We start from the raw sequence: 13,160 nt of genomic DNA, 5'->3' as shown, positions 1-13,160 counted from the left end.
TCCAGATTAGGTCTTTCCTAAGACTAATCTATAATTGTGGAATAATCACTAGAACTCCTAAGATGCATGCTTTCATTTAAAATTATATATTATAAAGCTAAGTGGTATATGTGAATACATAACAATGTACAATACCATGACCCATAAAGTTAATGGCTTACACATGAAAATAAGTATATTTTTCTAGTACATTACACACTAAGATTTTCAATTGTACAATTTGATGCCTTGTAAATCAACTATAACACTCAAAATACCAAAGTATAACGAGTGTGTTGATAAGCAACATATGTACATAGAAATAAATGTTTGAAACTGGAAAATAAGATGTTATTCACCTTACAACCACTAAAACCTTAAGAGAGGATTGTTCTAAGGTCCATAGACAAATTACAAGTACTAATCCCAACGTTAAGGTTCTTCAAGGGAAAATCTCACTGCATAATTATGCCATTAGACTAGGCATAAGCAACGAGACTATCCATTATTTAGAGGAACGGTTGGATAAGTTAATTAGGTAGTCATTTCCTAATGATATTTAAGTCTGATAATTTTAATATTCCAATTAACACATGATTAGTTGACTCTAGTTCCATACGTTTCTTTACCAGAATTCGACAAATAACTAACATGAGAATTAGTGACAAAATTAATTGTTAAGGCTATAAGAACCATAATAAGCAGTCTTCTAACAAAGCTATTCGATACCTTACAAATTCTGAATATAGTATCAGAATTAAGCAATGTTATGAAGGTTGTGAGGTTTGCATAGTCAACATAAAGTCACACTTATCTTAAACGCTCATCTTATTTGTTCTAAATATCTGGATAGAAACATTACTATGATGAAACTAGATGATACCTTACTTTTTTACAACTTTTGTCATCATGCAAATGAGAATTTGACAAAAGGAAAATGAGACTTATAAATTTCATCCATTAGAACCAAAATTCATGAGAAATCATAACATGGTTAATGAGGATGATTTTTTCATCTAATCTCATTTTCAGTGATTTTAAATCATGACGTTAAAGCCCTAAAATATGATTTGGCTTAAGGAATAAGCATGGGTCCATCATAAGTCATTCATTGACATTCGTGGAACTTATTCCAAATGGAATATTCAGACATAATTCATTTATCATTTAACAGACTATCAACTTGTATCTAAATTTTGTCACATATGGCCCACTGTCTTAGAAGAACTCTATTCATATATGTACTTAATAAGATTTCTATTAAATATGTGCCTAAAGTTTTTTATGATATCTGGACATTAAAGAAATCAAATAAAGTCTAACGTATATGTGATAGGTTCCCACATCACGTAGCTCATTGAAACTTCTCTTGTAGCATTCTAGAGATATTAAAGATCAGTGGAAGCATTAAGTGTCTTAATAATAACTAGCAATAGTTGCAAGAAGTGGGGAGTGAAAATTTTACATTACCTAAATTTTTACCTCTTGTACAAGACACCGCTCCATCATGACACTTTTCTATCATAACTTATCTCCTTAAAATCTAATGTTACTCTTACAAAAGTTTCATTGTTGCTTAATTGTGGGCACACTTCGATTTCTTACCTAAACTAACATAATCCTCAAAAAGAGAAATTATAACGACTAGCGCCATTAATTTGTGTTTCTCTATTAGAATTTGTTGGTCGTTACATATTGACCTAAGCATACTGAGTTCCTAAAGTTTTCTAAGGTCAGTGGGAGCAGTCAAAGTCCTTATCATGACTTGCAAGGAATACAAGAGGCGGGGGGGAAGAGTGTCATTAAATTTCACTCCGAAATTAACGCCGATTACACCTCTTGTACACCATACTGCACCAACTCTTATAAACTTAGAATGAAAATGATAGCAACCTAACCAAGAGCTAATCCATAAAACTGAAACTTCTAATGAACCCAATAATCAACTCAGGAGGTCATCTAGGTTTGAAAGCCTACTAACTTTGATGATTACATAACCTCCCTAATGAAGTTGAAATGGATTTTTACAAATGTTTAATGATCCTATCTCTTAAAATCAAGCCATTAGCGTAAATCAATCATCTGAATGGAATAAAACAGTTTTCTAGTAAAACTGATTTTATGTGTTCGTGTAACGTTTGGGATTTGATTAAATTACCTAAGAGTGTTCATAACTAAATCAAATCCGGATATAAGCGTTAAGACACTAAGAAGCATGATTGATTGTCAAAGGTTATACTTAGGAAGAGATAAATTATCAAAGATTTCTTTGAGGATCATCACTGTTCTAGTAGCTTATAAAGCTACATTAGATGAACATTAAAACAATTTTCCTTAACAAATGGCTGACACATTTACATGTTCATAAAACAACCTGAAAGTTCTAAACTGAAGGTTAAAGAACACTTTATTTGTAAGCTAATAAAATCCATGTATGGGTTAATGCAAACATCATAATGTGATGAAATCTTAACGTAATTATTTTCATCAACAACCAAGTGGATTAATGTACCTACCTCAAAATGTGTGGGAGCAACTAAGATAAACTTGTCTATATAGATGATATTCTTTTGATAAGTATATGTTACATAAGTCAAAGCATTGTTAACACAAACTTTGATATAATAGATCTCAGAGATGTCTCTTATGTAATAGATATCATAACGTACCGAGATAGACCCAATGGGACATTAGTTTCGTTCCATCAGTTTAATCTTAAATGGGTCCTTACATATGTAACAAACAATATTGCTCTCTTTCAGAGGATAATATGGTAAATGAGATTATTTATTTATGCTTCATTAATTAGAAGCCTTATGTAAGTTTAAGTCTATACTCGTTTAGATATTACTCACATTGCAACACACTAGATACGTCTAGATTAACGTGAAGCATCTAATGGAGTATTACAATATCTTTAAATAAACGAGAGGCCATAATTTGAAGAAGAAGTGAGAACTCAAACCGGTTTATTACTTTAGCTTTGAAATATTCAAAGATGATAAAATGTAATTTCGGGTATATCTTTATGTCAGTAGACAAAACCTATCTCATGGAGGAGTCATAATGCACTGATATCAACAACCTAAGTTATAACGACATAATATAATCACTAAATGTTGTTGGAAATTTATCAGTGGACTCACAAGTTTATTAACTCCATATAATTAATGTTTTGAAGAATTAGTGTGATAAAGTCAGCTACCATGACTCCTTGAACAGTAACAGTTCAAGAGGTGCTGCATTAAATTTCGATACGCAATTAATTATTCGTTTATGAACGAATTGAGGAAACTAAGTTTTGTATCGAATACATTCATGATATGCTTAAGGATCCTATAACTGAAGGGCTATTACCCATAAGTCTTATTAAGAGAGCTCATAGACGGGTATTAATTAATGGCCATGCGCAACTGCATATCGCACTATGAATGACTAAGTATTAGTTAATTTTCCTCACCAGTTTGATTTTGTATGTCTGTTAGAATATGTTCAACCGGTATAATGGCATATAGACAAATAAAGTTACAAGTCAAACAAAGGGCTTACGCGTATTTTGATCATGACGATTAGGTTTTAAATTAAGGCTATAGTATGATTAATGGGGGTCCTGAGTCGCATAATGATTCAACGGCTGTATTTCTCTGCTATAGTACTTGTTTAAGGCTAAAATGAGTGTTACTCCTGATCAGGCTTATCTAACACTCATAGTAAATGATTACTCGGCTAAGTGGGAGAATGTAAGATTAAATATATTTATTTTATATTTAATCTAGTAGCCATTATAATCATTTACATTATATGGATCAAAATATATAACAATCCTATTAAATAATTAGTTGGTAATTGTTGATGGGCCTAATTACCCTTATTAACTAATTAGGGTTTCCTCCTGGGTGCATATATAAGGAGACTTATGTAGAGGTTCTAGGGTTAGACACATAACCTAATTACTCATAATATCAATTCGACCTCCTCTCCATAGCCGATTACCCTTTATCGGTTTCTTATCATCACCATCATTAGATTGCACCCTAAGGAGGAACCAGACCAAACTGACAACTATGTCAAACACTGTTGCTGCATCTCCATCTGGATTCTCTGCTGGCCTGTACTGATGCAATCAAATGTATGTTTTCATGTTTTCCATTATGATTAAACAGAACTGATCCAACAAGGAATGGATCCAAGTGTTAATGTGAAGTTACCAAAATACCCACTTTTTGATGAAAAGGGTTTTCAAAAGTCTTGGGACAATGATCACGTATTATAGGGGATAAATATATTTTATTCACTAAATAATTAATAACATTATATTTTATTCACTAAAGAATTAATAACATTATATTTTATTCACTAAAGAATTAATAACATTTAAATTGGAGCTAAACGTGCCAAACGGGCTCGGCCGGGCTGAATTAAGTTTTGTGTTGGTCAAAAACCTACTTTCGAGTTGGTTTGAATAAGCACGCTTTGACTCCATAAAATTAGAAATAGTTATGTGTGATTTTGTAAATAAGTAAAAATAAAAATATATTGTTTCAACCATAGGCTACCGTTTGAATGAAATAATTTATGAAAGTATGAGGGTTTTATGTATTAATGATATACTTTCGGCGACTTCAAGCAAGTTACCACCATTTGACTTGTTTCCTTTTTAACAATTTTTTTTTTTTTTTTGTTTATTTTACCTCATAAAAAACATCATGTAGGTGACAAAACGGGTAGTTCGGATGGGTCGGATGATGGTGTAAAATAGGTTCAAGTCAAAACAAATATTAATTTTGACATGGTTCAGGTTGGGCGGAACATTTTTTTGTCTATTGGTTTCATAAACATAGTGTGAGGAAATTTACTTAAGCTAGAGTTTCCTTCTCAAAAGACGTAATGGTGGAGAGACCGGCTCCCTATTAGAGACCATGCATTATGGAGGGTCCAAAACAGAAAAGGTTTTGTCACGTCGACACATTTTTTCATCATTCAGGCACTAAGAAGGCGTTGCCAGGGCTCCAAAAGGGTTTTATTAATCATTGTTACCATTTTTTTAGTTATTTTTATTATTACTTAAATATTAAAAAATACAATTAATATTATAAAAAAGTAAAGTTCAAGTAATATTAAAAGAAAACTTTACAAAATTTGATTAATAGAATACAAATAAGTAATAAAAACAAAAACAAGTAAAGAATAAAAATAATAATATTTTTTTTAAAAAAATATTAAAAAATACAATTAATACTACAAAGTACAAGTAAATAAATATAATTAATTCGAGTAAAAGTCACGAGAATGAAACCGTCAAATATGCTCCACCAAATCCGCACACATGACGTTGTGCATTTTTCTACATCGTATTGTCACACCATTTTCAAGTCTATGTTCATTGCTTATCACGACAAGAGGTTGTAGGATTTCACCTTCATAGCTTTGATCATTTTACCTTCATCTTCTATATCATATTATGTAAAATCAAGTCAGCGTACATTACACATCCCTTAATTTTTGGTTTTGACCACATTTGTGCCAGGTTGTAAATGATAGCCCAACGCTTATTCAAAACTCCAAAGGCCCGTTCAATATCTTTTATCATCGACTCATGCACTTTTTGAACAATTTTCTTTTATCGTCACGTGGGAATGAAAACGCTTTGACAATTGTGGCCCACTCTAGATAAATACAAAGATAGTACGCATGTCGGTACTCTTGATCATTGACATAAAAGGTTGCCTTGGTGCAACTCAACGATGTCATTGAAAAGCGTGGATTGCTGAAAAATGCTGATGTCATTGTTGGATCTGACAACAACAAAGAACTGATCATGCCAAATGCAAAGATCCAACGATGCCACAACTTCAAGAATAATGCTTAGGCTGTATGGTCACCTCGATGAGAATGACCTCACCAAGCAATTGATTGTTTGCCCATGCCCAAAACATGCAATCGATGCTACAAAGCATAATGGGAAAACTGCATACTTTTTCATGCACCTCATATATTTGTTGAATGTTGTTGAACATCGCTTTCCTCGTGTATCTCTTCTCGTGGAGTCAATCAATAAATAGAAGTATTAATAAAAATACAAATAAAAATAATAGTAATAGTAATAATAACAACAATATAATTACAAATAATAATACGTTGGCAAAAAATATTCAAAACTATCTCGTTATATTTTTCTGACATCTTAAGTATTTATCCCGGCGTGAGTCGTAGGCATTGCCACACACTTGTTGACGAATAGCGGACATACACTTTTGTAACGCCGTGAAACCGGGTTTCCCTCTAGCGTCGCTTCTTGGTTGGAAAAATTTATTCGCTTGCTCTAAATCTCCAACTAATCGTACAAAAAGTTTTCGAGTTATGTGAAATCATCGCCTAAAAACAGTTGCATCATAAATAGGAGTTTCAAGAATACAGTCACATACTAGACGTTCATTAGCGCCTCACAATCACATTCAAGTGATGGTCGTCTTGTTTGTTAATGGTTGCGAACTAGAACTATTTTCGACATGATTAGTTAAAAACTCGATTGATAATTTGTACACCTCAATAAAAAAAAAACTCGTCTTCCTCTTAATTAGACAAGGATGATGAGTTATCTATTTTTGAAAAAAATATTTGAGATTATTTAGAGGAGTGTAGAAAGTTTGAGAGTAGAATTTGGTGTGATTTTTAATGGAATGGAGTGTGCGTATTTTTTTAATTCACTAGTTTATATTGATTTTTTTAATGTTTAACCATAGGAAGAATCCCATTGACTAGTTTAAATTGATTTCTTAAGCTTCAACGGTTTAACCATAGGGGGAATCCAATAAAATCCCACCATCTCTTTTAACTTGACCACGCCCTTGGTCCCCTCCACCCCCCCCCCCCCACCCCTTGCCCCACGCTGCCATGGCGCCCTGTCGTGGCAGTGTTCACTCCCCTCGCCAGACTGATGTGGTAACAATGACGTCTAGGACACCACATGGCCTTGGAACCAAGTTCCCGAATCGTTAGACAACAATATTTGTGAAGTCATCCAGGCTATCTTATGAATCAATATTCATATCAAGTATTACTATTGTTGCCCCCACCCCCAAGGCATTCCTTGCAACTGTTTTGAGAGAAAAAAAAGTACAAAAGTGGATATTAAAATATTAACAAATTAATTATAATATTTACTTTAAACCATAAATATGAAGGGAACTTTATTTGTTGAGAATGAGTTGCTAGAATAGCCTCCTAATTCCCTAAAGAGGTCTCATGTTGAATTCCTCTTTTTATTGATTTCCAAGCATACAACAAGATATAATTTACCTGATCTTAACAGTTAACAAGGTAATTACAAGATCCCATGAGTTTTCACTACGCTTAAAAAAATAAAAAATAAATAATATTGCTCTATATAAAATGATCATTTATACATGAATACACAAATGAGTCATCAACATATATTGTATCTATAGTAGTTCTTAAAACACATTAGATGCTACAATTCTTATTCCAAAAGAAGGTACAATACCTCACAAAGCCTTTGAAACTTGGAGGAACAATAACAGAACACATCAAGGAACCCCTAATCTTACTACAAAAACATCTAAAAAAAACATTTACATCAACAGCAGACAGACAGACATATTGTCAGCCCACATGAAAAACAAATGGGCACTTCACTTGTGTTTTGAATAATACTAAACAAGAAGAATAACATTGTACACTTATGAATTTTAGTGAGTTATGATGATGCTGTTGTTTTAGTCTTGAACTTTCTCTGTGCTTTCAAGTCTATAATAATCACTGTAATGTTATCTTTACTTCCCTTTTGAAGAGCACGGTTCGACAGGCTTTCTGCAGCCGCTTGGGCTGCTGGATCGATCCCTTCACCTCTTTCCGTCGGAAGATTGTTTGAACCGTTTTTCTTATGCCATAACAGTATTCTTTTTCTAGCGATTTCACACGCTTCCTCGTTGCTCATCACATCCCATAAACCGTCGCTTGCGAGAATTAAGCATTCGTCTTCTTTGGCTCGGGGGATGAATGTTACTTCGGGATCCGGGATGATCCATGGTTTCAAATATCTATCTCCTGCATCCCACAATGGGGTCCCGTTTTGTAGGAACCGATATTGTTAGCCTATGAGTTTACCCTTTTTTTGTAGAGTTTTCAAGAAAATACCACTCCTATGTAGGTGGGTTGACTATGGGTTATGATTTCTCTCAAACGGGTCAAAGAAAGATTTTAGCTAAATAGGAAACGGGTTGGAAGTTACCCAAAGAGTATTTATGAGTGCATACATCCGAAAAAGTAAATAATTGAGTTTAAAATTTAGTATAATATTGCAAGGACATGTATAACTACAAATGGGTTGTTTTGGGTTATAATTTTTCTCAAACGGGCCAAAGAAAAGCTTTTAGTTAAAAATGAGACGGGTTGAAAGTTATCCGAAGAGTATTTTTTAATGCATATGCATCCTAATTAGTTTAATTCAAAACTTCGTATAGTATTGTAGTGACATGTTTAACTTACAAATGGGTTGATTTGGGCTACGATTTTTCATTTTTCTCAAACGGGTCAAAGCGATTTTTAGCTGAAAAGGAGACGATTCGGAAGTAAGCCAAAGAGGTTTTTTTTTTTTTTTTTTTTTTTTTGAGTGCATACATCCTAATTGCTTTTATTCAAAAGTTAGTGTGATATTGTAATCACATGTTCACTTACATACAGGCTGATTTGGGTATTGATTTTTCTCAGATGGTCAAAGAAAGCTTTTAGCTTAAACGGATACGGGTCAAAAGTTACCCAAAGAGTATTTCCGATCGAATACTTCCAAAATAATGTTATTCAGAAATTCAGTAGAACATTGTAGCAATACAGCTTTTGGAAGTCAAATCGAATCCATTAGTTGACTTTCTATATCAACTAGGTCAAATCAGTCAAACAAAAAGATGCAACTAAAATAAAATGGGTCAAATGCATAGTTGTCAATAGCCAGCATAGCGATCGCTATAGCGCGCTATGTAGCGTATAGGTCTAGGCTCGCTATGGAGCGATAGATAGCGATAATAGCGACGATTTTTTTGTTTTTGTTTTTTTAATAAAAATAGCAATTTAATATAGCTATAAAATAGCTGGATTTTAGGCTTTTGTTATATATACATGTAAAATAGCATATATACCAGGGTATTTTATATAATATACATAGAAAATTTTTAAATTTTTTTCTAGTGTATCGCTATTTATTAAATAGCCGCCCGCTATTTATCGTTATCGCTATGTAGCATGTAGGTACCTTATCGCTATTTGTCGCTATTCGCCATTAACAACTATGGTCAAATGTTGCCCAAAGTGTATTCTTAGTGGTTTAGCTTATTATATTGTAGTTATACCCTATTAAATGCATTTAATTATTTGTAATCTCCCTATAAAATTGGATATAATGGACCCAGGTTAAAAGTAACCCAAAGTGTGTTTAACCTTCATACAACCATGTGATCATTTAATTCATGTGATATTGTACTTTTTGTAGTCATATTCAGTGCATTAACTATTTTGTACTTATAAAACATAAAAATGGACAAAAAAACGGTTTGAGGGTCAACCCAACCCATTTTTACACGTACTAAAACACGAACCCGTTTTGACCCATTAACCAGCACGCCCGCCTATCGTTGTCACTAAGATCCATAAGACTGTCTAGAGTATTTTAGAGCATAACAAACACATACCAATAGATCTTGACATTGCGAGAACACCGAAAACACGATGCCCGTTCCATTGTATGACCTTGCCTCCGGACGCTTCAATCCTTGCATATTCATCTTCTCGATTTGGCTATTTCAGTGTAAAGCAACACAAGAAACACTAGGAGATTAGCATATACAAATTAAGAATGTAGCAAAAAAGTAAACAGAAAAATAATAAAAAAGAAACGAGTAAAAGTGGTTTAGCCAGTTTTGCGACTTTCGTCCAAAGGTTTGTTTTTCTGCATCTGGATCCAAAAGGTTTGAAAGTTTGTCATTTTCCTTCGGCTCGATAACTTCATCCATTTTTCTCCGTTAAGTCAGAGGTATTTCCGACTTTTTTGTTAACTTAAAGGGGTATTCGGTCTTTTTACATAAAGTAAAAAGACATAATTGACCTTTAAGTGAACAAAAAAGACGGAAATACCCCTGACTTAACGGTGAAAAATGTATGGAGTTAACGAGCCGGATGAAAATGGCAAGATTTCAAATATTTTGGATCCAGATGCAGAAAAACAAACCTTTGGACGAAAGTCGCAAAACTGGCCAAACCTCGGGGATAAAAATGGCATTTTACTCTAAAAAAACTAAAGGGGTTGTTCGGGACTGCGTATTATAACTGCTTATTTGACCCATCAACAATCAGAAACAGAAAATGTTCATCCAAACACCACAACAAGTCGAAACGTTCATGAGTTGGAACATAAGCAAAGATGTTTTTATCTTACTTTATGATCTACAGAGAGTGCCATGGCTTCTTTCCCTCTGCATAAAACGGCCCTCGAATCACCACAATTTGACACTACGATATGCGATGAACATATTAACGCAACGACGGCAGTGGAGCCCACAGTTTCGGGAGCGACGGGTTCATGACCCCCTTGTTTTCCTCCAATCTCATCATCAACCTTAAGAAAACAGTTGTGAAACGCTTTTTTCCACATTTCTTGACAGTTATTATCGCTTTCATCACCACCCCAACTCGCCATTAGAGGCTCCAGTTCCTCTTGTAACGCATTATGAACACGCGTACTACAGTAGTTCGCAACCTGATCATACCATTCAAAGTATTATATATACATAAAAATATTGAAAAACATCAAATGTCCTAGACCCCACTCTTGTTTTTGTTTTGGTTAGAACAAAAGAAATATGATTTGACTTTTTGAGGTCCTACAAATGATTTATTTAAAAAATTTTAGTTGTAAAATACTAACCACTTTGACTTTAAAGTCGAAGCAAAAATGAAAACTAATCGTGTTTAGACATAACAACAGCCTAAATTCAAGAGAAAATCTAGAGAATGTCAAACGTTGATGACCCATATCATCTGTTCGTTCTTCATTGGTTTGTTTGGTTAGATAAACAACTAAGTTGACTTTTGAGGTCCTAATTTGACTTCTTAATTCAAAATGTTGATGGTCATACTGTTAATAATCCAACAAATGTCATTATCTTAGCTGTCATATACTTTAAACCGCTCATTTTTTTGTTACCGACTTCCATTAAAATACATGAAAATATGTAACAGTTATGAAGTTGAAAAGTATACGGTTTGACCTTAAAAAAGTCAAACTGTACCATTCACAATCACACTTCAAATGTTATTAAAAGTTAGAAACAGTACATACCTGAGAACCACCATGCCCATCATAGACCCCAAAGAAATGGGTGGTCAAATGGGTCAAACTTTTGCTCAACCGGTCAACAACACCGCGGTCACCGGTCAACATTTGAATAGGAACCTTCAAGAATCTAGGCACGGTCGCAACCGCATCTTCCATCTCGGGTCTCCTTCCACAGATAGAAGTGAAACCCCACAACGGTACACAATCCACTTCAAACACGCTTCGCGCTACCGTCCCAGCCGCACTCGACACTTTCTCCGAAATTACAATACTACCCTCCACCGCCGAATGGCCCGAAACACCCTTCTCCCCATCATGTGATCCCAATGCACTCATCTCTGACGTTACAGACTCAAACGCTATCAAATCCTCACCACATAAACCAGTCGAATCACTCACCAACGCGGTTTCAAAAACCCGATCACCCTCTAACGACATTACCTCATCTTCACTTTCTTGAAATCCATCATCTTGAACACCATGATTACTACAGTCATGATTGTTAACAGGATCTTGAACCGAACTAACCGAACTCGTGTTCTCCGCCATAATTTGTTGTATCCCAGTAATTATCACAAGAGTCTCCTCCAAATTCAGGGTTTTACGCAACGAATTACCTAAATCCAATGGCACTATCACCGCCGGAAGCATCTCTGCCATCAAAATCACTATCTTGAAACAAATTACATTCACATACCACCCCCTCAAAAGTCACACTAACTGTCATTGTTTGACTAATTCATCAAAGAAGTACGTAACTCCATGCCTATTAATCAAATCACACCAAACCAAACTTGATCAAACTATAACATAAAAGAACGGAGGGGGGGGGGGGGGTCAGATCTAGCAAACAAACAAGAACCCAATAACCGTATTCATCAAAAATGGTAAAAAAAAAAGGATCTTTTTGATGTGGGTATGAATCTTTATCAAATTTCAAGAAAACCCCAGAAAGCTATAACGATCTTTACAACTCTAGAAGGAAGCAAGAAAGGTTAAAATGAAGAAAAGAAACCTAGTAAAGAAAGTTAAAAAGTGTGAGAAATCACAGGGAAACACACAAAAGATGTAGCCTTTTTGTTCATAAACTTTTGGAGTACCCTGGATCTGAGGCAACAAATCTCAACCTCTAATCTTTCATTTTCCAACTTTCAAGAATTAAATTAAAAGATAAAGAGTAATAATCATCAATCATGTGAAAGTTTTTCAAGTTTACCTAATCCAAGAGGCTTGTTGTTCTTGAAGTTCATCACACCCTTCAAATGCTCTTCAAATTTTGATTAAAGTTCAAAACTTTTTATTAAAAAAAAACCAAGAAAGTTGACTCTTTTGGAGCTAAATGTGATTACCCATTTCCTGATTATTTGGGGAAGAACAAGAACAAGAGGATTTGAGGGAAAGTGAAAATATTGGGAAAAGATTATAAAAAAATTATAAAAATATAATTTGTTTTTTTTTTTTTTTAAAGGAGAAGAAATTGAGTAGACAAAAAACTGAGAAAAGCATAATAAGTCATCTCCACACATTTAATTGTCATCTCCTTTATATATTTTTGTCTTTTGTATTGACCAATAGAAGGCCTCCATGTTCCCTCCAAAGCATCATCTATTGTTAAGTCAATTCTATATCTTGATTATATTTTATTTTATGGGCAATAAATGATTAGATTCGTACAAACATGATAAGGGATTTTGGAATTTTTTATTTTAATTATCCTAAAAATATATATTTTAATTAGTATAGAAACCTAAACCTAAAGTTATCGGTATAAATTAGACTTCGTCTGCATTTTACATCACGTGATTCACTTATCGTTAAAGATTTTGTGCTTTTG

At 33.9% G+C, this 13,160-nt stretch overlaps 1 protein-coding gene across 1 annotated transcript; it reads right to left on the bottom strand.

The window, feature by feature from the left end:
• Positions 1-7,363: 7,363 nt before the first annotated feature.
• On the bottom strand, positions 7,364-12,858 carry LOC110877781 (probable protein phosphatase 2C 6). Its single transcript, XM_022125986.2, has 5 exons — positions 12,543-12,858; positions 11,330-12,092; positions 10,427-10,747; positions 9,684-9,789; positions 7,364-8,046 (listed from the first exon to the last, which is right to left on the bottom strand). The coding sequence occupies exons 2-5, from the start codon at positions 11,984-11,986 to the stop codon at positions 7,697-7,699; spliced, it is 1,434 nt and encodes a 477-aa protein (XP_021981678.1). The 5' UTR covers positions 11,987-12,092; positions 12,543-12,858; the 3' UTR covers positions 7,364-7,696.
• Between the last annotated feature and the right edge of the window lie 302 nt (positions 12,859-13,160).

The sequence above is a fragment of the Helianthus annuus genome, chromosome 9 (assembly GCF_002127325.2).
Source record: "Helianthus annuus cultivar XRQ/B chromosome 9, HanXRQr2.0-SUNRISE, whole genome shotgun sequence".
Classification (NCBI taxonomy): domain Eukaryota; kingdom Viridiplantae; phylum Streptophyta; class Magnoliopsida; order Asterales; family Asteraceae; genus Helianthus; species Helianthus annuus.
This window is presented reverse-complemented; position numbering and strand designations above follow the sequence as displayed.

Excerpts from the sequence above, each read along its gene's own strand:
- LOC110877781 (XM_022125986.2), bottom strand. The coding sequence starts at position 11,986 with ATGGCAGAGATGCTTCCGGCGGTGATAGTGCCATTGGATTTAGGTAAT. Across the intron at positions 10,748-11,329 it reads ATGGGCATGGTGGTTCTCAG|GTTGCGAACTACTGTAGTAC; the intron begins GTATGTACTGTT and ends TGGTATGATCAG. Across the intron at positions 9,790-10,426 it reads CACTCTCTGTAGATCATAAA|CCAAATCGAGAAGATGAATA; the intron begins GTAAGATAAAAA and ends ACACTGAAATAG.